This window comes from Anticarsia gemmatalis, chromosome 1 (assembly GCF_050436995.1).
Source record: "Anticarsia gemmatalis isolate Benzon Research Colony breed Stoneville strain chromosome 1, ilAntGemm2 primary, whole genome shotgun sequence".
Lineage (NCBI taxonomy): Eukaryota > Metazoa > Arthropoda > Insecta > Lepidoptera > Erebidae > Anticarsia > Anticarsia gemmatalis.
In genome coordinates, this window is record NC_134745.1 from 14,357,747 (window position 1) to 14,385,191 (window position 27,445).

At 35.8% G+C, this 27,445-nt stretch overlaps 1 protein-coding gene across 1 annotated transcript in view; it reads right to left on the reverse strand.

The window, feature by feature from the left end:
• The window catches only part of LOC142982519 (metabotropic glycine receptor), a 153,738-nt gene that overhangs the window by 51,586 nt on the left and 74,707 nt on the right, over nt 1-27,445 (reverse strand). Inside the window, exons 3-4 of the mRNA XM_076129058.1 lie at nt 15,527-15,710; nt 8,214-8,337 (exon numbers count right to left, since the gene is read on the reverse strand). Of these exons, the coding sequence (XP_075985173.1) occupies nt 8,214-8,337; nt 15,527-15,710 (308 nt within the window). The remainder of the gene's footprint in view (nt 1-8,213; nt 8,338-15,526; nt 15,711-27,445) is intronic.

A 27,445-nucleotide genomic window follows, 5' to 3' on the forward strand; every position in this document is an offset into this window, starting at 1 on the left:
CAAAATATCAAATTCATGCACAATACGAAAACGCTAATACAGAAATAGAACACTTTTTAGACACGTTAAAACAGAAGCTAAGCGCGGCGGCTAGTAGGTTGAAAAGATACCTTACTTGCACTGCCCGAAAGAAACAAAACTCCCAATTTACATACACAGAAAAACTCTTTTATAGAAACCTCAGGTCTAGTAATCACAACACAAACATACGGGAAAACAGACTACCGACAGCTGAAAGCTTGCACGATTTCTGGAGTAATATCTGGGAAAATCCTGTACACCATAATCCGGATGCCGAATGGATAAGCGCTGTTCACGAGCAATCGGAAAGCATCCATGCAATGGACTTCGAATACATTCCTATAGACACATTCACACAGGTCATCAATCACACTCACAATTGGAAGTCACCTGGAACCGATAACTTACACAACTATTGGTACAAAAAATTTACTAGCATACATCCATATCTACACAATCACATAAACGCATTCATTCACTCACCACACACTATGCCACAATACATCACACACGGAGTCACCTACATGCTCCCAAAAGATACCAACACAGACGACCCCTCCAAATACCGACCCATAACTTGCTTGCAAACCATATATAAAATACTAACCGCTTGTATTAGTAAAACTATTTATGCTCATTTATCCGTTAATAACATTCTCGCGGAACAACAAAAAGGCTGCAGAAAATACAGCCAAGGCTGTAAAGAACAACTTACAATAGATGCAATAACTATCAATGAAGCATTCACCAAAAAACTTAACATTCATAGCATGTTCATAGACTATCGCAAAGCGTTTGATTCCGTTCCCCATAGCTGGTTATTGCATACTTTAGAAATGTACAAAATTAACCCTACTATTATAAAATTTTTAGAATCCTCCATGAAAAACTGGAAAACTGTTCTAAAATTAAATCAACACGCCATATCAATAACCACCGAACCAATTTGTATCCGTCGAGGTATCTATCAGGGAGACGCTCTTAGTCCACTTTGGTTCTGCCTAGCTTTAAACCCTCTCTCTAGTCTATTAAACAATAGTAATGCCGGATATACCTTAAACTCTATCAATAGCCAATTTTCTCTAACTCATTTATTATATATGGATGACATAAAACTTTTTTCGAGCAATAAGGACGATATTTTCAAATTAGCAGACATAACCCAAGAATTCTCCAAAGACATTTGTATGGAGTTTGGAGTGGACAAATGTAAAATTTTATCAATCACAAATGGCCAAATAGAGAACAATACATACGCCCTAGAAACCGGACAGAATATTGAGCCCATGGATGACCACAGTACATACAAATATTTAGGATTTAAACAGTCTAGAAAAATACACCAAAAAGAAACCAAAGCAGAGCTCACAGCCAAATTTAAACAACGTCTTAACCTAATTCTTAAATCTCACTTGAATTCGAGAAATATTGTTAAAGCAATCAACACTTTTGCCATTCCTATTCTCACTTACTCATTCGGAATTATCAATTGGACACAAACAGATCTTAAAACCTCCAACGCACTATTAACACACACATGACCAAACATCGCAAACATCACCCTAAATCATCAGTTGAGAGACTCACACTACCACGTAAAGAGGGCGGCAGGGGACTAATTGACATTCAAAACCTACACAACAAACAAATAACATCACTCAGAACATACTTTCACACTAAGTCACAACACTCATCCCTCCATAAACACATCACAGGCATAGACATCAAACTCACACCACTTAACCTACAGAACAGAAGCACGCAATCAAACGAAACACTCATCACCACAGAACAAAAAATTGCCAAATGGGCTGGAAAGTCTCTCCACGGAAGACACCGAACCGACCTTAGCCAAAGCTACGTCGACAAAGAGAAGTCGAACGAATGGCTTAAGAAAGGGGAACTGTTTCCGGAGACTGAAGGCTTTATGCTGGCCATACAGGACCAAATTATTTTAACTCGGAACTATAAGAAATTTATTATAAAAGACCCTAACCAAGTATCAGACCTATGCAGACACTGTAATTCGGCCCCGGAAACAATCCAACACATCACCGGTGCTTGCAAGTCCCTAGTACAGTCTGATTACAAGCACCGGCACGATCAGGTAGCAGCAATAGTCCATCAACATCTAGCTCATAAACACAATTTTATTCCTCAGAAAATACCATATTACAAATATAAACCTAATACTATCTTAGAGAACCAAACCTGCAAAATTTACTGGGACCGAACAGTAATCACGGATAAAACAATACATTACAACAGACCAGACATCACACTACACGACAAGAACACTAACACTATATACATCATTGACATAGCCATCCCCAACAGCCACAACATACAAACTACAGTATCCGATAAACTCGCTAAATACCAAGATCTAGCAATTGAACTTAAAACCCAATGGAGAGCAGACACAGTCCACATTGTCCCAATAGTACTTTCATCGACTGGTATTATACCTAAATCTCTTACACAAAGCCTTAACATTCTTCACATGCCCAAACACGCATTACATCTACTACAAAAAGCCACTATCCTTAATACCTGTCGTATCACTCGCAAATTCCTCACATCCTCATCAATTTCATCTACTTTTGCTATTTAGCGTGTCACGCTTGGCTTTGGCCCGCATGACATGTAACCTACCCCTTCCAAAGAGGGAGACAAAAAAAACGTATATTTAAAATAATAATAATAATATATTTATTTCAGACCATGTCCATAAAAATTAAGTACAGTGCTAAAAGGATAAACTTAATCTAGGTAGCTGCAGAACTATCTGACTAATACACTCATAAACGCTTTCATAACGCCAGAGTCATATTTTTCAGCAATGACTTTCAGGATGCTATTGGTGCTGTCCCGCACTCTCCTTAATAAGGAAGCGACCCTTTTCCGAATAATGGCATGGAAGCCATCAACTCTAGATTCTACAAACATGTTGGAGGCACTACAGAATCGGGGCAGCCCCAACAGCATCCTGAACCCATTGTTGTACTGGACTCTTAATGCATTATATGACCTCTGAGTATACCTGACCCATAGACTGCTCGTGTAGAAAGTCTGACAGTAAGCTTTGAAAAGTGTTATTTTTGCTTCTTTACTACACCGAGCAAACCTACGGGCCAGCATGTTACTCCTTACTGCCATTGCTCTGCGTTCTCTTTCAATGTCCACATGGTCCTCAAGACTCCCAGTAACATAATGTCCAAGGTATTTAAATTGTTGAACCTCTTTTAGCTCTACTTCGATTAGCTATGATTCTATATTAATTTGATTTAGGTTAAGAGCTGTTGATGTTTTTTTCCGTGACTTGTTATATATTTATGTCAAGGTAATCGACAAATTTACGGAGAGATAATGCATGTATTCAATACTGACCACTACTAAGACCACACTTCAAATTCAAACTTTCCATCTAAACTGAATTTCCGCAAACAAAATTTTCCTAGAATAAACAAATTGTCTCTGTTGCCGTACTAAAAATCGTACAAACTGTAAGACGACGCTGCTCTATTTCATCCTTCGTTACTGTAAAATCAGGTAACACGATACATATAGAGAACTAACAAGCGCTGGCTTATCACATTTTGTGAAAGAAATATACGTGGATTTTATATTTTCAGTTACAGTGACCTAATTTCTGGAAATATGTTCTGCTTTTACGGACTGTCAGTATGAAAGTAGAACTGTTGTTGCTTAAAGTTTTGTTTAGAGTAAAAATAGTATGTTTACTTGCAATGTCTCTCATTTGTCTACTTCTAGATATATTTAGTACAGAGTACGAAAAATTTTCCTTTGACTGTTCAAAAAAAATTAGAACTAGCTTTTATTCGTTAGTATAGTTATTTTAACGGTCTAAATTTTAAGAAAATAAATCTATTTACTGTTTTTTTTTTCTCATTTTTGTACCTTCTTGAAAACTTAAGAAATTATAATAAAATTATGATTTAAATATTATTTCGCCACACTTATTGCACGTGGAAAACTTATTATACGCTACTAATTAGAAGCACGATTCTCTACAATCGGTACTGTCGTATTGTCAGATCTTCATACAAAAATTATCGATAGCTAGCCGGTTGTCGATAGTCGATAGTGGTAGAGAATCGCGCTACAGCGCCCTTATTCATAAAATACTCGATAAAGAACTACAGTCACTGATAAGGCACGTTTCTTCTTTACAGTACAGATTCCTACATAATATTTTTAATTCCCGATACATCTTTAATAATATTGTAGACAGTACACTTCAACACCATAACAAACGTTCACACACGAACGTTTCCGTGTCAAACAAAATGGATGAGAAAAAAGGCTGTATAAGGATTAAGTCCCCTCCTTTCTCGCGTTAAGCACGTGTACGGGATTATGTGTTAATGGTGTTTGAAGATGACTTTTTATTCTACTTTTCACATGTATGTAGAAGAAGACATACGATATTATAAAGACAGATGTTTTTCATGAATAAATATGGTATGTACTAACACAGTGATCTATCCAATGATGTTATGGAACACTGTTAAGTACAATTGTATCTACTGGCGAAAGTACACTTAATTTAAAATGCTTGTGATTGCTGAAAACAGTCTGAGAAAAATCTTGGACAATATTGTATATAGACTTAAAATACGGCTTTGTTATATAAGATTGACTAGATATTGCCGATGATTTATAGTTCAAAACATACAATAGCATACAAGCCAATACAATTCATGACGTAATATAATACCTATACCTACATAAATCACAATATTATTCACTTTTATTTATTATATTACTTTCCAAAAACGTGATTTCTAATTTCACAAATGTCCACAGTTTTCCATCGATAGTTACCATTCGCAGAAATGTAGTAATACATCTGCAGTCAACCAATAAATCGTAGAAACTAATACGAAACAACATAGTTTTGGACAGCAACTCACAACTTTTAGTATCAGGTGGAGTGTTTCACTTATTAGGAATTCAAAAACTTTTTGCTTTGGATCATTTCCAGTGCAGAAGTGCAGAGGCAAATAAGTTGTACTGAGGACACCAAATTGTTGAGTAGAAATTGCTATAACTCATTGAACAATATGTTTAATATCGCTTTTTAAACTTAAAACTGTAGTAATGAAGAGTAGAGGCCGTATTACTTTTTCTAAAAAAAAATATGCTTTAAGGAAAAAAATCAAGTTACAACATATTTAGTTCTTAAACTTCTGTGTAATATTAATCAGAATAAAGTAGGACGTAATGATCACTCTGACCGATTGCTATCATAGTGACTCTTTAACAGACCGGTGCTAATATTAACAGAGATAGCTCATGAATCTGAAATGTCCTGAATACTTATCAATGGCCAAAGAAATGTAAGTAAAGGACAGAAGATGAAGGAGATGTCCATAAAAACCAGCATCTCACTTGCATAGCTACAGTTTCCATCTCACCAACAACTAACATTCAATCCACAATTCCTAAAACCCAAAGCCCAGTTTCATCAAACAAACATCTACAATCACATCAATTCTCAAGACTCTTGCACGTTTGTTCACCAAACAGTATGCGGTCGTGCATGCTACACACGGAGTAACATACCACAAATAGGTCCGAAGATATCGCTGCTGAAATGTTTGCTTATCCATACAACTCAACAAATACGTTTGGTGGATGTTGTGAGTATATTGAAGCAATATCTCGTTTTACTGTCTGTATGGAGTTATATGTCTGAGATTGTGTGATGTTCTAGATTGTAAGATTTGTCTAGAGTATTTTCACTCTCACGCTGTGCATTTTTTATTCGTTAATAATATTGAAATTGTAACTATTGCAGACTGAAATATTATCTCACTCATCAAACCACCGAAAATAAGACACTGTGACATCACTATGTCATATTTCTATACTAAAATGTATTTTTGGCATTTCATAAACAGTAGCTGATATGAGTAGTAGTCAACCACCGTATTGCTACAATACTGAAGAGTATCATTATTCTACCCGTCACTTGAGCAGCACAACATTATATTTTCATTGGTAACCAACCCTTGTCTTCAACTTCCTTACTCAGTCGTCCCAAATCTAAGGATTAGAGATAATCAATCGCACGTCAGACAGACGGTTCAAATACCCTTGTTACGTTTGTTATGTACTCGTAATGTGAGACTGTGGTTTGTATGATATTCAGGGCTAAGTTTGATTTGAAGAGTTCGATATAATATTTTAAATTATGTTAGTTCTAATTCGACTTCAGTATTCACATAATCGTAAATATTTTCTAATGCAAGCACCGCAGAATATAATAAATATCAACATTTCTAGGAAATAACTTTTATCTTAAAACACCATGCTTTGATAAAAAATTGTGGCTCGACTATTAAATTACTTCACTTAGCACACGCGGTTTCCACACTTTCTCTAAGTCATTTGGGTTTCTATGCATATTTTTATAAATTCTGTGGAGCCACAAGATTCTTGTACAAAAGTGTTAATAAACTGTTTTAGAACTTTATCAATTCCGATAACCTATAACATTGAAACAAACTTCAAAAGACGATTCTCTGAATCAACCACGTTTTATTACACGAACTCATAAGACTATTATTTTCAACTAATTTAATCTATCAGCAGTTTCTCTTTCAATTCAACGTAAAGTCTCAAACTTGCGGTTAACAACTTTGCTTTCACCAAGACCCACAACTTGTACATTCTAAGAACATGTAAAGACCCTTTTAATTGGAAATCGACAATCCCTTTTTAGGAAGTGTAATGTTTTGAACGACTTGAAACTTTGCACCTTTGAGAGCTTAAACTAAAGTACTTAGTTCATAGAAGCAGTGAAATGCAAAATGTTGTTATTTTATAAATTCTCGGTAGCCTGGCGTTTGATAATGTGGCAGGTACATTCATTCGGTTTAAATACTTGGAACTAGTGTTTAATGCTAACGTGATTTTAAAGTTTTGATACAAACTCACTTTTAATAAATTTGATGTTAAAAACTACTTCAAGAAAGAATTGATCTCTAGAAACGACTTTTTATTCGTAATCTTTATAGTCGATTTAACAAAAAATAAAAAGCGTTAAGATAGCTCATTTGGAAACGAGCTTTAGTCTCATTTAAGATTGCTTCATTTAAGATTTTTAACATATCAACATATATGTACATAACCTGCAATAATAATAATGTTTCCTAGAAATCAAATTCGAGATTATTATATTAAAGCCGGTGAGAAAACTTATTACCAGATAAATAACTGTCTTTGTCAAACTTCACAATTTCAATTTCCAACTAAACATAAATTATTGTTTATAAAACATAAAGTAAATGAAAACCAAGTTTCCATTAAATACGCCAAATGAAAATTCCCCTTTGACCTATTAAACCAAGAAAATAATTTCGTCTTTTCAAATTAGTAACATAATACTAACGGTGTTATGCCCTTAATTCCTCTTTGAAGATCTGCTATCAAAAGGGCTTCTTTAAAAGGATTTATGGTACTAAAAGACGAATTTCATTGTCTCAGAAAGTATTACTTAGTAGGCGAAGAATTTTGTAAAAAGTGTATTGTTTAAAATGTCTTTGGTGGAAATGTTGTGGGTGGATGAAACTTGGCGAGTCTGTTAGTAACAAAAAATACCTTGCTGACCACGTGGTGGAACAAACAGCACCATACTAAATTATACGTTATTTTACTACTCTAATGTCCTCTTATTCATAAAAATATATGAAGTTATGAAAGGTTTATAAAGTGTTTTGTTTCTTTCACTCCGTAGCGAAATAAAAAAGAGAAAACATATTATAGTAGCTTTTTAACTAAAATAGGTTTATAGTGTGTTTATGAATAAGAGGGTAAAACTATAGACGGGTCAACTCCGAACAGTACAGTACTAGGAATTTATTGAAAAATTCACAGAACTTGTATCCTATGGTGTATAACTAGCAATAATAATTGTCTTTAAACAACAATATTACAGGAAATCTTTAGGTGCTCTGCTTCACAAGGCAAATACCATATGAGACCATTTAGACCATCCACGGTCATACTCGACCTTACTTGGCACCCATTTGACCACTATACGATTGAAAATAGAGAAACCTCCAGGACTTATACCCAGTTTCTGAGGCACATTTAGCGGTAGTTTATCTATTCAAAAGCGTTTAAACTCATATAAAAAACCAGGGTTATTCAGTAAAACTTACCTCAGTAGTCTTTTTCTTGCATTTATCAGTTCCAGCAAAGATGTTCAGCTGTGTGGAGCCAGGCTTCAGTGGACACTGATCAATGTCCACTCTTCGAAGATCGATGTCGATGCCACTCGTCCCTCTAGAACAAAGAAAAAGTACCATGAGTATGTATTTGTTATTGATAATAAAAATCACCTAATATTGCATAAAACGTTCAAGTTACTAAAAGACCCGCAATTTTGACCAAAGTCAGTTTTTCAGAAAAAGTAACCTAAATATATAATTTAAATCTCCACGGTAACTTTAATGGAAATCTGTTTAGTGCTTTTGTCGTAATCTGCTGCCTGGGCTTGTTTGTGTGTCTGTTGCACCTTGTAGCGAATATTATTGAGGAAACCTTTTGGTCTAGTGTTCTCAATACATCATCACGGATTTAGAGGTGTTGAGAGTTGTTTGCATCACAGTTACTAAGCCATCCATTTAGTATCCTTTGTAGCCAGAACATGGATGAACGGTCACTTTGTAGTATTTGAAATGAGCGTCTCTATGCCTCTCTGGAGCATGGAGGGGGTCAGTGTATAGGATTGCAAAATTAGGTTAATCAGTCCTTGAGCTATGCCAAAGGGAGAACAGATAGGGTACCATATATTATATAACTATAAGAATAAAATACTGTAGCATGATTATCTACAGCCGGCAATGGAGAATATCGAAAAAATGACATTTAAATGTATTATAAAAATAGTTTCTATGCTGACCGCTAGAGGCGCTGATCGGATTTTCATACAAAATACCAAAATCTACTGTTGCATAAAACATGCTACATAAAAAGCATTTGTCATAATTAGAACTGTAAAACATTTTTTTACATAAAAAATTTACAAGTATTGACTTTTTTTGTCTTTTTTATAAGGAACAGGACCACATTACTTTCAGCTTAACAACGCTCTAGAGAAAGTAAAAACTTTGAATAATGTGCTACCAACTTTTTAATTCTAATTTACGATACTACTTAGAAACTAAAAACTACCGTTAAACAAATAACTGAAAACTAACGACTGTAATCTGAATTTATTTTGTAATTTCAGTTCTAAATGAGGTCTCTAAAACCTCTGAAACAGTGTTAACGGAATAACGAGCATAATTACTGCAACACGACACTTCAAATGAACCATTTTACAAAATTAAATTACATTGAAAAGTTTCTGTATTAAGCCGAAAGTTGGCTGAATTTCAAATAATACTGTTCGAGGAATCACGGATCATGAAGATTGCGTTTAGAATTAATAATAATATGGGAAGGCGAATCGATTCGGTATGGTTTGGGGGGAGAAATAAGATAAGTACATAGATTAACACCATGTAAGTTGAACGAAAAAAATATGTTTTATGTTTCAATCGCAAATCTACATCTTTATCTGTCTCGTCCTCATCATGTTAAGTGGGAACGGTACAGTATGTTATCTTTTTCAAAAAAATGCAGTCCAGGGATTTGGCTGAACCTGTTATAACTGGCTGCATGTCTGACATCAAATCACCTTGGGGTTTTTTCTATATCTTCCGCTAAATAAAATGACGTCACAATTCATTACGATTTTTTTAATTTTTATAGTCTAAATACTAGGCATCGACGAGAACAAAATACGCCTTATAATGAGACAGGCAGAGACCAAAAAATGCAACGCTCAAGCTATTGCATCATCCATTCACATCTAAAATAACAAACATCAATCAAAACCATTCTCAAATACTCTAATCTCTCAGAAATACAGTACCATGACAGATTATGTTAATGTCCGTACAAGCTTCCTAACTGTCACAACCGTACAATTAATTTGACGTTCATATGACATTTCTGGTAGCCCTTTGACATGAGAGGTTATGTTAACGATATGGCCCGTTTGAGGTGTCTTGGTCGCCATATTAGTGATGTTAAAACTTAATGTTCGGTTTCAGGTTAATATTGAGGTTGTATATGTTAAAGAAGGGTTTTGGTGAGGTGAAAGGGAGTCTAATAGGCTTGGTTAGAATGATTATGGTCAACTTTGTAAAGGATAATTTAATTGTAAAGAGACTTTAACGTCTAAGAGACTAAATTAAAGTTTACTGTTTTAAAAAATAAAGCTCGTGGACTGATACAGCATTTTCTATTATAAGATCACTGTATTAACAAAACTATTAATCATGAATAATATAATATATGAAAGAATATTCAACAAAAATCTTGCTCAACTAAAATTGGTATTTTTCGTCGCCATATAATTATTCATAAAATTTCATTATGTATGAGGTACATAAAACCTCATACTCAAAATTTTAAATGTAGTTTAAAGAATGTAACATATCAGTGCGCGCGATTGTATATTTCCAAACATTGTTCTTGACGTAGAAAGACTTACGTGAACATTGATATTTTTATGACAATTTAACAAATAAAACCCAGCTCAATTGTGTAACAGTTCCTTAAATAGCATCACACGCCAGCCTCAATTAATTCGACGCGACCGTGGACGAGACCATGTTTTTCTTTCATCAACCAAAAACGTAAAATTAATATATTTCACAAATTCATTCGACTAGAACGGAGGCTTTTACAAATGGAGCCTTTCAACCAATTCAATCAAATATTATTCACGCCAATTACATGTATTTCCGTTTCAAATAACTTGTATGGGGAAATGATAGAAAAAACATGTGTTTTGATAATTTTGGGTGTTGTATCTATTCTTGTTAACCAAATTGGGTCTTGTCTATCTGGAGATGAGAATGCAATCGATAGGTTTTTTGCTCTCTAGTTTAGTGTCCAACCTAGTATCTATTTATTTAATTGTTTCATACTTGGTTTTTTAATCCATAATTAACCCATAGGGCCGGGGACTCTCTCGAAGCGAACAAAAAAGGAATAAGGCGCAGTTTGGGTAGCTTACGCGCAACCCAAGAAATGTGTTAAGGAACTTTTGGATATGTAAGGTTTTATTAATATCACGATTTTTCTTCACCCTTATAGCAAGTGATCTTTATTACTAATACTCACATAAATTCGGAAAGTCATTTGTGTGTTACCTCGGGTTCAAACCGTCGACCACATGCATGGGAGGTGCAACCTTAGACCATTCGGCTCTCAACGGCAATTTAATCAAATTGTGATGGTTAGATTACATAGCCAAGGTATACATATTTTTGCTTTTGACAGCACTATAAAAAAATTGATTTAAACACAAAGAGTTTTGATTTTCGTTTAAAAGAAACACACAACGGTTTATTTACTACACTGCTTTTATTTATGTTGACAACTCAATCTGAATAAAATAGCTGTTGTTCAAATATTGCTTTTCCAATTTGTTTTATGTATTGTAACACATTCCAATTTTGACACGACTAAATTCAAATATTTGTCTATGCCTGCACATTTTCATTTATCATTTCCATTGCAATGAATAAAGTGATTAAAGAACTAGGATTATTATTTTATTTTAACTGCACGTTTGGCGCAGTGGTTTAAGCGGTCACCTCGCCGCAACAACCGTAGCGCCGCGTGTGGTGGGATCGAATCCCACCCGGGACAAATCTTTGTGTGATGAGCATGAGTATTTGTTCTGAGCCTGGTTGTCAATTTATCTATATAAGTATGTATTTAGAAGTATACAAGTATGTTTATCAGTTATTTGGTACCATAGTACAAGCTCTGCTTAGTTTGGAATCAAATGATCGTGTGTGAGTTGTCCAATGATATTTATTATTTATTTATTTATTATTTTCCAAAAACACTGTTTTCATTGTACGTTACACGTGAAAATCATTTAAGATAGAAGATAGTCATCGCACTGTAAATACAGTAAACTAATCAATGGTATGGTACGGTATGGTAATGGATCAAATTGGCCACACGAGACAAATATTTGTTTGATCCACACTTGACAGCGTCTGTGCCGCAGTGGTTTAGGTTGCCACGCCAATACCACAGTGTCAGGACGTCGTGGGTTAGATTCCCACACGGAGCAATTATTTTTGCGATACACAAATAATTGTTTCGGGTCTGGTCGTGCTTTGTGTCCGTTGTTAGTATGTTGGTAAAAGTCCTCGCGACGCAAGAGCAATTCTTAATGCGGGAAATGTCAAAAAAAGCATATAGAGTTTCCATGAGTGTTGCGTCCCTAGTTTGCGATAGTTCCCTTAAATAATGGTGTATTTTTTACTCAATACGGTCCCAATGCTGAGCAGGGGTCTCGATAGTATGTGGAAGTAGAGCTTGAATTAGGCAAGGCAAGTGTAAGTTGGGGCTTTAAAAATAATAAAATAAAATTTTAACACGCAAATAAGTTGTTTTAAATATTCCCGAATCCACTTTATCATTCGCCTTGGAATTAACGTATTTTCCAACAAATTTCATTTAAACGAAGCGATATTTTCGTCGAGATTTATATCCGTTGCGGCCATTGCTTCGTACTTACTTCGATGTTGCGATAAAACAGTTAATTTTGTACGTAATTAAGTTAAAACGAGTTCTTTTTCGAGTTAGGAATACCTCAATGTTAGGTAACTTTATTTAGGCTTTTGTAAATCTTTTTAGATTTAACGTTTTAGTTTTGGTGGTCGATTTAGATGTTGTATTTCCAAAAGTATTTTTTACGTTTAAAGTCGTTCTTACAATTATGTTAGAAAAATATCGGGAAAGGGTATCGATGTAAGAAAAATGATATTTTAATTTTCTTTATTTATAAATAGTCCAATAAAATGTTTTTGTTAAAACACGACGTTTCTTACGATATTTACAAACGTCCCTTGCTTCTATTCACAAACATACATCTTGTTATACAGGACTATTTAAGGGTTTACATTGAGAAACCTCTCTTTAACTTGATTTGTAATACCATAACTTTTATAAAACGATTACTCATAGCTACATCTTTAAGTACAACAAGTTGTTACAAAAATGTAGCAAACATGTTCAAATCTACATAAACACAAACATTTTAGGGTCCGTTATTAATCTTGTAATATTCCAACAGTTTTGTTATAGGAAAGATTTATGAGCCAAGGGTTCGACCTTTTCAAAAGAAAATATGGTTCCTCTTTTTTTGAGATATTTTGGGATCAATGAAGAGGGCTATTTTTAAAGTTAATGTGTTATTGAAGTGCTTTCATGGGTAGTTGTGAATAGTTTGTTTTTTGTATAAAGTAGATGTTGGGTAGGTCCTTCAAAGGATGAGGTCATTGTCATGCCTAAGAGTTTAAAAACTAAAAGCCTGATTCCTTCTGATAATTTTAACTAAATAAAACCATAAAATAATTCGGAAGGCTTTCTTTTCCTACGAGTATATTGTAAGGTTATATTATGGAACATTGTTGACTATAATTATATTGTGATAGTTTAATGAAATTTTTCACAATTTCAAACGTTTCGCACTAAAGCAATAAGTGATATTGAGTGTAAGAATTGTGCCACAGAACTTTGAAATTAGCACCGGTGTTACTACTAAACCTTGTCTTACAAGACGGAAAAAAATAAGTTCTACAAAATAACATATACGAGAATCTTTGCCCTGGAATTGCTTTCTAACTTTTTTCGAACCCATACTGTATTTAAATACATCCAGCTCAGAATTACCAAAGAAACCTTACGTTCCGAGCAACAGATCGTCTAGATACTGCGGTATCCATGCATAATCCATTTTCCGGGACAAACGGCCGGCCTCGCGTATCGCTGACCCGATCTGTGTTATTGCTTAAACGACTTCAAATAGAACTGATAACTTCTATTTTCGCCTTCAATCTTTTAGAAGGCTTTCTGTCCTGTTGCCAGGGATGTTATAGAGCTTATAACCGTAACCGAAATTAACGAATATCCGAAATACTGGCTGTAACCATCACCAAACTTAAAGTTTCGGATAATAATAGGGACAATCTAAATCATTATCTATTTGGTTTTTACTCTAGCAATGTGTTTAAAAAACCAATATCCTTAACTGAGACTGAATAAATCCGAAATAATTTCGTATATGTAACCGATCCATTGTTATTTATATATTCGTATCCGAAAATTCATATCCATTACAGCACTACTCGCTTCCCCGGATATCCTGGATACTTTTGATGTTTCGGAATTTATTTTTATGGGTCACTGCGAATATTTTGGATGATTGCATTCAAGAGAATTTTGTTTGGAAAGGGTCTTGTGTTTTTTGTACCAATATTGATTATATGCTTGAAAAAGTGACGTCAATGTCATGAAAGTTTATAAGAAAGATGTTAGCCAACGGGTGGTATAAAATAGGTATCTATATTTCTTATATTCCATGTAATTCAATGAGTTCCGGATTAGCTGTTGAACAGAATCTGATGAAATTTAATTGTTAAAATTTAAGATCTGGGATTTTTTGGCTATTCTTTTTACAATAACCGTCTCCTAAAGGACCGTAATAGGTAAAGGAATGGAAGTGCAGAATAAATACGCTACTTTCAAAAAATGTTGTAGTTCTATTTTTCATAACCGAATTGGAAAAGTAGTGGCCTCTTTGTTTTTTGGTTTTAAAACTACATCAGACTATTCTCAACCATTTTTACAAAGTAATTCAATATAAAAATGAAAATATTACGAACATTGAGCATGTAAAACAATATTAATCGTGGAAGATAAACAACAAGTTAATTTGATACTGGCTTGAGTTCTGAAACTTGTACTTGTATAGAAACAGTTTAATGATTAAACGCTCTTGAGAACTTCTTGTTGTATTATACACGTGTAATAATAATTAGTTTTTAGTACTTATAATGTTTCATACACTTTTGGTACCTACATTTGGGGACTGTTTTAGTTCTCTTTCTTATAGTGGATCTAGAGTTCGACCTTGTGCAAAACTCTTTAAACTAGGCAAAAGCTTTTGATTATATGGATCATGTGAAGTTTTGAGAAACTATCAAGCTATAACGGCTGTATAATTTATAGTGTTTTGAAAAATATGTCTTTAAAACCAGACAAATGTTCTTGAACAATTTTTTTATGGTTCATGGTTTACCAACTAGACCAATACGCAGGATTTTCCGACTTGCAAAATAAATGCAAGTGTACGAACAATGTCCAAATGATACTAATATGTTATCTAACTAATAGGTGCCTTTAGACACACGCTCTTTCGCGCGTGATTAGGAGCGTACGGGAGCACGGGAAAGACGGTGCGCTCTTCGCTCACGTTTTCTTCGCGGGCTTGACAGATAAGCGCGGCGCACGCTCTTTCCTTTGTTATTTCACGCGCAAAATAGCGTGTGTGTAAAGGCACCTATTGTCGATAATAATATTCTACCAAATAATAAAAAAACAAACAACTCACTTGAAGAAATAAGTCCCATTGCTGTAACCAAAGAATGGTACAGTGTAGGTAAGCATCCAGATGTTGCCGCCACCGCAGTCATAGTAAGGCTTCGACCACTTGCCGTCTTCATAAGTTACTGAGAGGATCTCGTCAGGCTCTCGGTCTGTGTGCGCTGTGTCGTTGTAGGTGTAGGTGTTGTATCCTGGGAAAGAAAGAAGATATTAGCAGAGGATCAGTATATTAATCAATTGGCTGTTGATGAAGTTTACCAATGCACTATTGTTCTAATTGGATGAAAAATTGATGGCTCTAGTACCTTAATGACGTATGTTTTGGTTTTACACTTTGGGTCGGGTTTTCTGTGGTGATAAACTTGAGAGCTGTTGGCTTTCGTTCATGACGCAGAAAAGGTTTTACAAAACCATAGATTACTAATGCAAGCATTTCGAAATATTTTAAACATAAAATATAAAAGAGACTTGCTAGAGTAAAATAGTACCTACAAACAAAATAAATCTGACAAAATTTTCAAAACTTCAACTTGTTGAAAATTACAAAAACAATATCGTTTATCGTTTTATAAAAATTAGTATTCAAACCTCAGAGATAGACAGGCCTGTAGGTTTGTTTTTATTTGTTGACACAATCTTAGAAATTATTTTTCTCATATTTTTGTTTCTATTTGCTATCAAAAGCTTTGATATCTTTAATATTTTAAAGATTCATTCAAGTTTGAAGTTACTACTTGAGACAAATTAATTCTTCTAAAATATATTTATTTTCAATACAACCCAATCTATTTGATCTTTAAACAACAAAACAACCGTTGTTTATTTACTTCTATAGCAAGATCCATCCCATGTTGTCATAATATACGTGAATTTGTTTAAAGCATTATAAAAACATTGATGATATCCATCAATGTAACGACTTTAATTATCCCTCGCCCTCTTGTAAAGAACGGAAAATAAAACCTAATCAATGAGAGAATAGACATAATTTCACGGAACTGGACTCTTAGATAATTGGAAGAATATTGCCCTTTATCTATGAAATAGGGTCTCCATGAGTTACAGGAAATTTCTTGTTAGAATAGTTAAAACGAGAAAACCTAATTTTAATGTAACTAAGTTAAGGTGAAAAAAATTGTTTTGTTGCTTTTATTTTTTAAATTAAGCACATACTTGCGATTTTGTAACAAAATGTCAATGTCAAAAATAGCAAATATCTTATTTCGATTTATATTATTTAGCTCGGTATAGCAGGAAGATACTTGACAATCATTATGATAAGACGGCTAAAACTTAAGTAAAGAACGAAATGATTGATAAAACAGATGAATTATTGAAAAGAGCCAAAATAAGAGAGTAGAGTAACATTATAATGAAAAATTGGCGTCGGGACGTGACGACCCCACCGCCCACTAGAGGTACTTCGTAGCACTAGTGCAAACAGTCAACCGACTAATGGCGGTCAAACCATTCTAACACGGCGGAAGGAAATAGCGAGACACAAGACGGGCAGCAGCGTCTTGTGATGAGCCTTCCGCTACTGCGATCGCCAACCCGCCTGCCAAGCGTGGCGATTATGGCAAAACCCCCCCAAAATGATGGCACAAAAAGATCGGCCCCTAGTCCCCGGCGGCCCCGCTATTCCTGACTATGGTAGCGGTCATGGTAACGGCGGGGCAAGGGGTGCTAAGAATCCCCGGCAGCGATCAGGCTACCACAACCGACGACAACTGGCCCTGGCAACATATAACACGCGCACACTGCGGACCGACGAGAAGTTAGTCGAACTGGAGGAAGAATTGAGCAGGATACGATGGGACATTGTAGGGTTATCTGAAGTCCGAAGACAGGGGGAGGACTCAATAATCCTTAAGTCAGGTAACCTGCTCTATTTCCGGGAGGGCGACCAGCAGTCCCAGGGTGGTGTCGGGTTTATCATCCACAAGTCCCTCGTGAACAACGTGGTGAAGATCGAGAGTGTGTCGACAAGGGTGGCGTACCTGATACTCAGAATTACCAAAAGGTATTCGTTGAAGGTCATCCAGGTCTACGCCCCGACTTCGGCACATTCCGACGATGAGGTGGAGGCTATGTACGAGGATATATCCCGGGCTATACATAGCTCCCAGACCTACTTCACCGTTGTCATGGGAGACTTCAACGCGAAACTGGGCAAACGTTGCGGTAGTGAGTTGAAAGTGGGGCAATTTGGGTATGGGCAACGAAACGCGCGGGGTCAACTGCTGGCCGACTTCATGGAGAGGGAAGGACTCTTTATGATGAACTCCTTCTTCAGGAAGCGGAATCACCGCAAGTGGACCTGGGTGGGTCCCGATGGTGCGACCAAAAATGAGATCGACTTCATCATGTCGACCAAACGGCGCATATTCAATGATGTCTCTGTGATCAATGCGGTGAAAACCGGGAGCGATCACCGAATGGTAAGAGGCACATTGAATCTAAACATAGCGCTCGAACGGTCACGACTGATGAAGTCCACGCTCCGACCGGCACCTGCTCATATTCAAAACCCCGAGAGCTTTCAACTCGAACTACGTAACCGCTTCGAGTGCTTAGGTGAGTGCGTAGATGTGGATGATTATAGCAACAGGCTCGTGGAAACTGTCCAGATGACTGGGTCCAAGTTCTTTAAGACCCAGCATCCAAAAAGAACTAAAAAACTCTCAGACCCTACCCTACAGCTCATGGAAGAACGACGTAGGATGGTTCTGCAGTCCTCCGGTGACGTGACAGTCTGCCGGCGGCTCAACCGACAGATCTCAAAGTCCCTGAAACGCGATATACGCCAATTCAACACCAAATGTGTTGAAGAGGCTATTGAGCGAAACAGGGGCTCTAAGGTGTTTACCAGGGATCTGTCCATTGGGCAAAGCCGGCTGACCAAACTGAAGACCGAGGACGGCAGGATCATATCTTCCGGAGCTGAGCTCATGGGTGAGGTAGAGAAGTTCTACGGACAGTTATACACGTCCACACGATCACCTGTTTGCAGTGCGGCAACAGATCCAAGAGCCGCACTAACCCGACACTATACCGAAGATATCCCGGACATCGACCTGCGCGAGATTAGTATGGCTCTCAGACAGCTCAAGAACAACAAGGCTCCAGGTGATGACGGAATAACAGCAGAGCTTCTAAAAGCGGGCGGACAGCCGATATTAGAAGCTCTCCGAAAACTGTTTAATTCTGTCATCCACGAGGGTACCACGCCTAAGGCATGGCACAGGAGCGTGGTGGTGCTGTTCTTTAAAAAGGGCGATAAAGCTCTTTTGAAGAACTATAGGCCCATCTCGCTCCTGAGTCACGTCTACAAGCTGTTCTCGAGAGTTATTACGAATCGTCTCGCTAACAGGTTCGATGACTTCCAGCCTCACGAACAAGCCGGTTTCCGAAAAGGCTTTAGTACCATAGACCACATACATACGCTGCGGCAGGTTATACAGAAGTCCGAGGAGTATAACCGGCCCCTATGTTTAGCGTTTGTGGACTATGAGAAAGCCTTCGATTCGATCGAGACCTGGGCAGTGCTACAGTCTCTCCAGAGGTGCCAAATTGACTATCGGTACATCGAAGTGTTGAAGTGCTTATGCGAAAACGCCACCATGTCAGTCCGCCTTCAAGACCAGAACTCGAAACCTATCCAGCTGCGGCGTGGCGTGAGACAGGGAGATGTAATATCTCCGAAACTGTTCACCGCTGCACTGGAAGACGTCTTCAAGCTTCTGGATTGGAGAGGACTCGGCATCAACGTCAATGGCGAGTATTTGACTCACCTTCGATTTGCCGACGATATCGTAGTCATGGCTGAGACCATGGAAGACCTAGGCGCAATGCTCGATGACCTCAGTAGCGTATCCCAACAAGTGGGTCTCAAAATGAACATGGACAAGACAAAAATCATGTCGAACCACCATGTCAGACCCACCCCTGTCAAGATCGGCGACGCTACACTCGAAGTTGTTGACGATTACGTCTACCTAGGACAAACTGTCCAGTTAGGTAGGTCCAACTTCGAGAAAGAGGTCACTCGTCGAATCCAACTCGGCTGGGCAGCGTTCGGGAGGCTCCGACACATCTTCTCGTCCGAATTACCGCAGTGTCTCAAGACGAAAGTCTTTGACCAGTGTGTGTTGCCAGTGATGACCTATGGCGGTGAAACGTGGTCGCTCACTATGGGCCTTATCAGAAGGCTCAAAGTCACCCAGAGGGCAATGGAGAGGGCTATGCTCGGAGTTTCCCTGCGAGATCGAATCAGAAATGAGGAGATCCGCAGGAGAACCAAAGTAACCGATATAGCCCTAAGAGTTGCGAACCTCAAGTGGCAGTGGGCAGGGCACATAGCTCGCAGAACCGACGGCCGTTGGGGCAGAAAGGTTCTTGAGTGGCGACCACGAACCGGGAAACGTAGTGTTGGCAGGCCCCCCACAAGATGGACCGACGACCTGGTAAGGGTTGCCGGAGTCCGATGGATGAGGGCGGCCCAGGACCGGTCCTATTGGCGCTCGATGGGGGAGGCCTTTGTCCAGCAGTGGACGATTCCCGGCTGAGATGATGATAATGAAAAATAAGATAGGGACAATTAAGAGAGTAACTTCTAATGAATACGAAAAAACAATAACTTACTCATTTGATGTGAAAGATCAAATAAGTAAGTAATATAAATATACAAATATTAATAGTTATAGCTAATATGAATATTAATTTGACAACTAAATCAAACTAGAAGTTTATTCATATACGTTGTTTGTGTTACAAGATAAATATTGAAGTTAAAACAAATATAATATCTGAAGTTATCTTTCAAATATTTAAAGTCAAATGAAAGGGAATATTAATTGATTTGCTTGTGACCTTAGGGTTTTATTTGGAAACTGATATAAGGGAATAGAAAAGTAAAAATTTTTCTGAATTAATATAGGCATTAGTGTACAAACTTATTATGTTTTACACAAGTCCTTAGAATTGTATGTACGTATTAATTCCAATAAAATCATTTTACATAACGCGCACTAAATATATTTGATCAATGTACATACGTTCCCATGACTATCTAGCGGCGAGGAAAACGTATTAATTTACATAAACATTTTAAATAAATTCCTCATTTTCACAATTTTGAAAGCTCAAATTGAAGTTTACAAAAGAAATTACCGAAAAAACAGGTGAAATTAAACATCAAACGAAACAAGAGCTCTAGAATTTTCAATAAACCTTTGGCCAAAGATTTCAAACGTGAAATGAAATTATCTGAATAACGTTATTTCGTTTGTACACCCAATACTGTTGTTGAAAGCAATTTTCTTTTGATGGAAACACGACTGTTAATTTTTGAAACCTTTATTTTCAATTTTATTCCATATGTTTCTCTGTTCATACTTAGTAGTTATTGGTTCAATAATTTTTATTACTTTTTTAAAAGTTTTATTACCTTTTTTTAAGTAAAGATTTGAATGAAACAGAGGAAATTTGTAAGGATCGTAACTTGTAACGTTTTTTGGTCCTTCCCCTATGAGATGAATGCCTGATTCTAATTAAATGTTTCGTAAATAATATAAGCTATAAAGTAACACCGTGTCGACACCTAATATTACTCAGAATTATTTCGAGGCTAGTTAAATCATAATTTCCAAGTCACTGCGAATATGGTCAGAAGAAATTTGCATGCAAGGTAACACTTAGACAATAATAACTACAAAATATGTCTGGGTATCGTAATTTTACTGCAGTATATTCAACATTTCCACGTATTTTGTTCACCGTAATATTCATATTTCTAGAACTGAAATTCGATTTCTATCAATTTAATATTTTCTTCGTCACAAAATCCTTTTATTTATTGACACAGTGATTAAAGAACTCCACAGTTCAAATAATACCAGCTTATTAATTGAATGTATGATTGTGTACGTGTGTTGGTTTGTTTAGCTCAAAGCGTGGGCCTGTTTTATAAATTGGGTCGTCCTAACACAGCGATGTTAGGCTTTCTGCGGTTTCAGCTCAAATATAAATGAGTTGTTCATTAAGCCTAAGTACCTTGGTTTATAAATAAAAAATGGCGATGCTTTCATTTACTTTTTTTTGTATTCGGAATACCTCTCCGGTCCGAGTGGTCTGTGTGAGAAGATTATGAGGTTTTAAGTTTTGCTTTCTATTTTGTGTTGAAGTGGTCTTTAGAATTGAGTTTGGTGAAGGATTGTGTTATAATATTATATGTATAGGAATCACATACATTAATGTGGACGTAATTTATACCTCCGAAGATATATTCGAGTAGAACAGTAACGCTATTCTCCACATTTAGTACTATCGAGTATCGAGAGTTTGACGTTTAAAATGTACCGCCAAAATAGTTTCTACGACGCCCGCTAGAGGCGCTGATCAGATTTTCAAACATAATTTTTCAATAGCTCGCCGGTCGTCAATGGTCGATAGTGGAAGAGAATCGCACTTATGTTGTCATCTATCTACTATATCTAATAAGCCCGTTTCCACCCACTATTGGGTTTAGACCTCTGAAGTCATGATAAGAGCAATACACATGTAATTATATAGTATAATAAACAACAAAAAATATTCGCTAATATATTCCTAAACCCACGACTGAAAACTTAATAGAAAGCCTACGTGAACTACAAACTTTGCAGAGTATAAATCAAAGTGATGCTCTCAAGGTTGCCCACTTAGAGATGCCGAGAGTGAAACCACTTAAAAATTATGCTGATCAACGAATTAACGAGGGTCCTCAGGGCTTCCTAGTGACAGTTGAATGGCTGTCGGCTGCGGGTAATAGGTGTGGGGTACTTTTTGTACTATTGAATCTATTTGGGACGTTTGAGCGAACTATGTTTGTGACAGTTCTATTTTTAGATGATATATTAAGATGTTATTAAAGCATGTTTTAATGGAAGTTGTGTTTGATTGGATTTTAAAATGTGTTTTTGCTATTTATTGTCAACTGACTAAAAACTTATTTGATTGTTTTCTATGTTCATCTTAGTTTTTTCTTTAACCCATTACTGTCTCACTGCTGGGCAAGGGTCTCCTCCCAAACGAGGGGGAGGGGTTAGGCTAAGTGCGGGTTTGGGACTTTGCATGTCCTCAATAATCTTAGTTTATTAGAAATTATTTCAGTATTACCATAAACCACGACCCAGGTGAAATAAAAAAAAAACAAATCAATTGATTGAGAATCAGCAAAGAAAAATCATACAAATATATTTTTTGCATTGATTTACTTTCAGTTACTTAGTTTACTTTTCACCGTATTTTACAGGCTTTTATTCATATTTTAATTCCAAATAATTAGTTAATTTAGGACAGTCCTATAATCCGCCATTATTATGGTGCACCTACAGAGGGGATTGCAATCGTATCGGCCCTTCAATAAATTACCAAGGGACCGATTGTGTTATACAATAATTATCCTATCGAGTGCCATTCGATTAACTCAAGGTCGCGTGATAATGTAATGTCGTGTTAAACTTTTTAATAATTGTGGTAGTTATAATATATGTTATTTCAATTTACTAAAATATCCTGATATTATTTAATGTTTTATGAATACGAAATTAAAATAACATATTTTTGATTGGAGTGAGTAGTTTCAGAAAGAGAGTAATTGGCATCAGTTATATGCAAAGGAAAAATATGCTAATATAAATAAAGAAAAATTGTATGTGAGAAAATGTGAGGGGTTTATTCTATAAACCTTTGCTAACCATTAGATATGATAATTTTTATCGCTAAGTGACATTTATTTTTGAGCTATTAAAATTACGTTAACGATTTTAAATTTTTAATCAACTTTCAAATAGTTATAATATTATGTAACACACTCATTTATACGTAGGTGTTTCGTAGGACCCATCGATAATGGCAGCGTAATTCACTTAAAGTTGCGGGGAGCTGTGATTGATTCTATTAATAGTAGAATATATGTACCACGGATACGAAGGAGCCAAGATGGCGCAAACTATCATAAACACCGAGTATCGAGAATTTGGAATGTAAAATGTACTGCAAATATAGTTTCTACGGCGTCCGCTAGAGGCGCTGATCAGATTTACGTACAATATTTTTCGATTTCTAGCTGGTTGAAGATCCTCGATAGTAATACTTTACTAGATAAATAATAATAATAATATCATTGGACAACTCACACTCGGTCCTTTGATTCTAAACTAAGCAGAGCTTGTACTATGGCAACCAAATAACTTATAAACATACTTATATACTTCTAAATACATGCTTATATAGATACATTAACATCCAGGTTCAGAACAAATGTTTGTGTTGTTCAAAGATTTGTCCCGGGTGGGATCCGAACCCACCACACGCGGCGCTTGGGTTATTGCGGCGAGGTGACCACTTTAACTACTGCACCAAACGTGCAGTTAAATAATAAATAAATTTTGCTGCATAATAATTTTTCTAATAAATAAAAAACCGCAGCCTTTATTATACCCGCGTCATCTAGCTATCCAATATCTTCGATAACGTTCGTTTCACAACAGTTTATGTTACTGAAACCCCGCATCAGTAGTCCGCCCACCTGGTCGAAAGTTGAGTAACGTAACAACGTAGATGACTTGTAGCTGTTCAGTGTGTTCAATGAACTTGTATATGTTTGAGTGTGTCAATGTAAATATAAAACCCTTTCTTTACTGAGCGACTAACTGATGGACAAAGGACAGCCGAATGTTCTGAGCATAGAAAGTTGAAATATTGTGTGAAGATTCCATAGGAAGTGTAGGGAAGTACTAATAGATATATTTTGGAAATTACGAAGGGGGTGATATTCCACGCGGTGAAATGCTAGTTTTGTATAAAATTTCAGAGATAAATTGGTTATTAAGAGCTTTTACTTCTAACTGGCCAAACGCTATTATTGAAACAAAAATAATTTAAACCCATTACTGTTCACGTCTTAGGCATGGGTCCTCCTTTGTGCACTAAATGATTACATCAAGATTTTTTTAGGAATCTATATCAAAAGTCTAACATAAAAAATCTTCCACACAAAAAGATGAGCCACAAAAATCCTTTCAAAAGTCAAACTTTTAGTCATCGTATCCATCATCATGATCCAAATTTTAGAAGGTCTGTATAACAATTTACTTAGAAACCGAGAAGAAATGCCTCCCAACTTACTTAAGGCTCTTAAGATCCTTCTATTGAGCCAACTTTCCTTGAAACAAATAGATATGCCCACGATATTTCCCCCTTTTGTTACTTGATCAGAAAAACAAAGTTCCAGACGTAATTTAGGACTTACAAAGCAAAGTTTCTTAATAGATATTGAGTATTGTGAGATACCAATACCGGTTTAGATAGCATTGGATTTCTATAATAGGGCTCGTACAACCATTGTTCGCGCTCATTGTGCTTTTTCGAGATTATCCCTCGGCTTGTTTTGTAAAATCTGTTTTTGTTTGTTTGTTAATATCTTGTTTAGTAGATTGAATAGTTTTAGATCTAGGCTTCTAAGCTTTTCGGACTCGACCTAGAATTCTAGATATTATATTAATTTCTAGATATTCATTCCGTTGAATTATATCTTCAGAATGTTGCAAAATATACTTTTGTTTCAGTATATGTATATTTAAATAGTCATTATTATATTTGATTAATGTTTTACAAACTAAGATATAATTCGGGTTATTGTCTACCGTTGAACCAACAGCAGAATCATTTATCATGGAAAATTGATTCAGTTCACTGATCTTAACTTTGTACAATTGCGGACTGTTAATAAATGTTACTTTTTGCTATTCTACAAACAAAATGACCCTTGCTACAAAATTACAACCAAACAAATCATTCTAAAATTGCAGTTCACATAACTTCACAAACAAAGTCACTGCAAACATCAAGCTTCGCAAAGGTAACGTTAATTGAACGGTACGAGTACTTTATTGTATAGTGGTACACGGAGTTGCCTAAACAATTTACTGCATACTGTTGTTTTCTAGGTGTGGTACAAGTGATAAGAGATTGGTTTGCAGAGTTAGGGTCAAGGTCAACTTGAATAATAAACCTTTGAATGCAAAGACAGAAGTGGCAGTAAATTAAATGTCCCTTTTTACAAAATTACCACCATACAAATCATTCTAAAATTGCGGTTTATATAACTATACAAACAAAGTAACTGCAAACATCAAGCTTCGCAAAGGTAACGTTAATTGAACGGTGCGAGTACTTTATTGTATAGTGGTACACGGAGCCTAAACAATTTACTGCATACTGTTGTTTTCTATGTGTGGTACAAGTGATAAGAGATTTGTATATTTTGAGGTCAAGGTCAACTTGCTTAATAGATATTTTAGAAAAAATAGTGTGGATAAAACATAACTGAACTTTGATTCTCCAAGGACACTACAGTTCAAAAAAGTGTTTATAAATTAAACTATTTTTTACTTTTATGCATCGCACAGTAAAACACTTTACTTTTTATTGTTGGAAATCGAAAACTTCAAGAATATTTTTTCATTATAGTTTCAGTCAATTGAAAAAAACCTTGATCAGCGACCCTGACGGCTGCCGTAGAAACAATTATTTGTAGCATTTTAATGTCAAACTCTCGCGATACTCGATAGTACCGGCTGTAGATAATTCTACAAGTTTAGGGTCTTTGTTTTATCAAGCGAATGTTGTTGTCACGTAAACATCCTCCACACCTAATTCCTTGAAAGCTTTACCTATTTATAAAGATTAAAAAGTTTGTTTGAAACAATTCAAGCATATACCAAGTGGTAAGGAGATTAAGTAGTTTCAAGTATCAAGTGAATTAGTTCCACTGCACTACCGTATTAGTTACTTGTAGCTTAAGAACTTTGCTATCTCGGATTTCCCTTGCGTATCGTAAAAACACTTTATAGTTATTATGATAAAGTTTATTTTTGTTTGTTTTTATGTTATGAGAAGTTACACAAAATCTTATTGTTTCTTTGTAAGATATGCTGTTTTATCAGAATTGGAGTGGTTAAGATATATTTTCAGTCAGATATTAGAGTAGTCAAGCTCTTGTAAGTATACTGCCTGTTTAGATTAAATGTTTCTCCTGGAATTTATAGCCTTATTCTTTTATATCATTTAATTAATTAAAATTAAACAAGGTATTTATCACGTGTCGAATTCTAGGAATGGAAAATTTCAACTAAAACAGAGCATCAGAATTCATGAGCCTTTAAAATGAAATCGCGAAATTTCCCAAAACAAAGTAAATAATAAACTGATAAGCTTTGTACAAAGCTTAAACAAAGAGCCCGAAATAACTGTACAACTTGACTCAACCGTTTCACGGACCCATCGAATAAATATTTTACTTGAAGAACGGATCTTCGGGTCTCGATTGACAGACTGCGCAAAGAGTTTGTATTCAAAGCTGACGCAGCATTGTCTTAAATAAAGCTAAATCGATCAGCCTGCAATACTACCCTTGGGAGTCACAACTTTGTATAAACAACAAAAGATTGGGTACTACCAAGTCTTTGAATAATTTGAAACTGAGAAGCTTTGAGATTCCCTGATAGCTTATTTAAAAGGAACGATGTTTTGTTAATAGTTAAAGCAGAGACTTTGCAAACCAAATGGCCTGCGCGTAATTTATTTATGTAGAAGCGTCTGAAGAAAGCCTTTAATACTTCAGTGTTTTCGGCGAAATGTGTATAAATATTCTTTATTGACTTTATCAATTGGTTGACTGTCTGAAGCGTTTACTTTTATGAAACATTAAGCAGTTTTATCTTGATATTTCACATATAAAAAATACGAAAAACGATATGAATTTAAATCGTAATAGATTCATGTCTATAATAAAGTATAAGAACTTTTTTCCACTTTGAAATGTAGTAGTTTTTTATAAACATTGTTATTAAAGTGAACGCTTTGAGCTTGTAACAGGTGA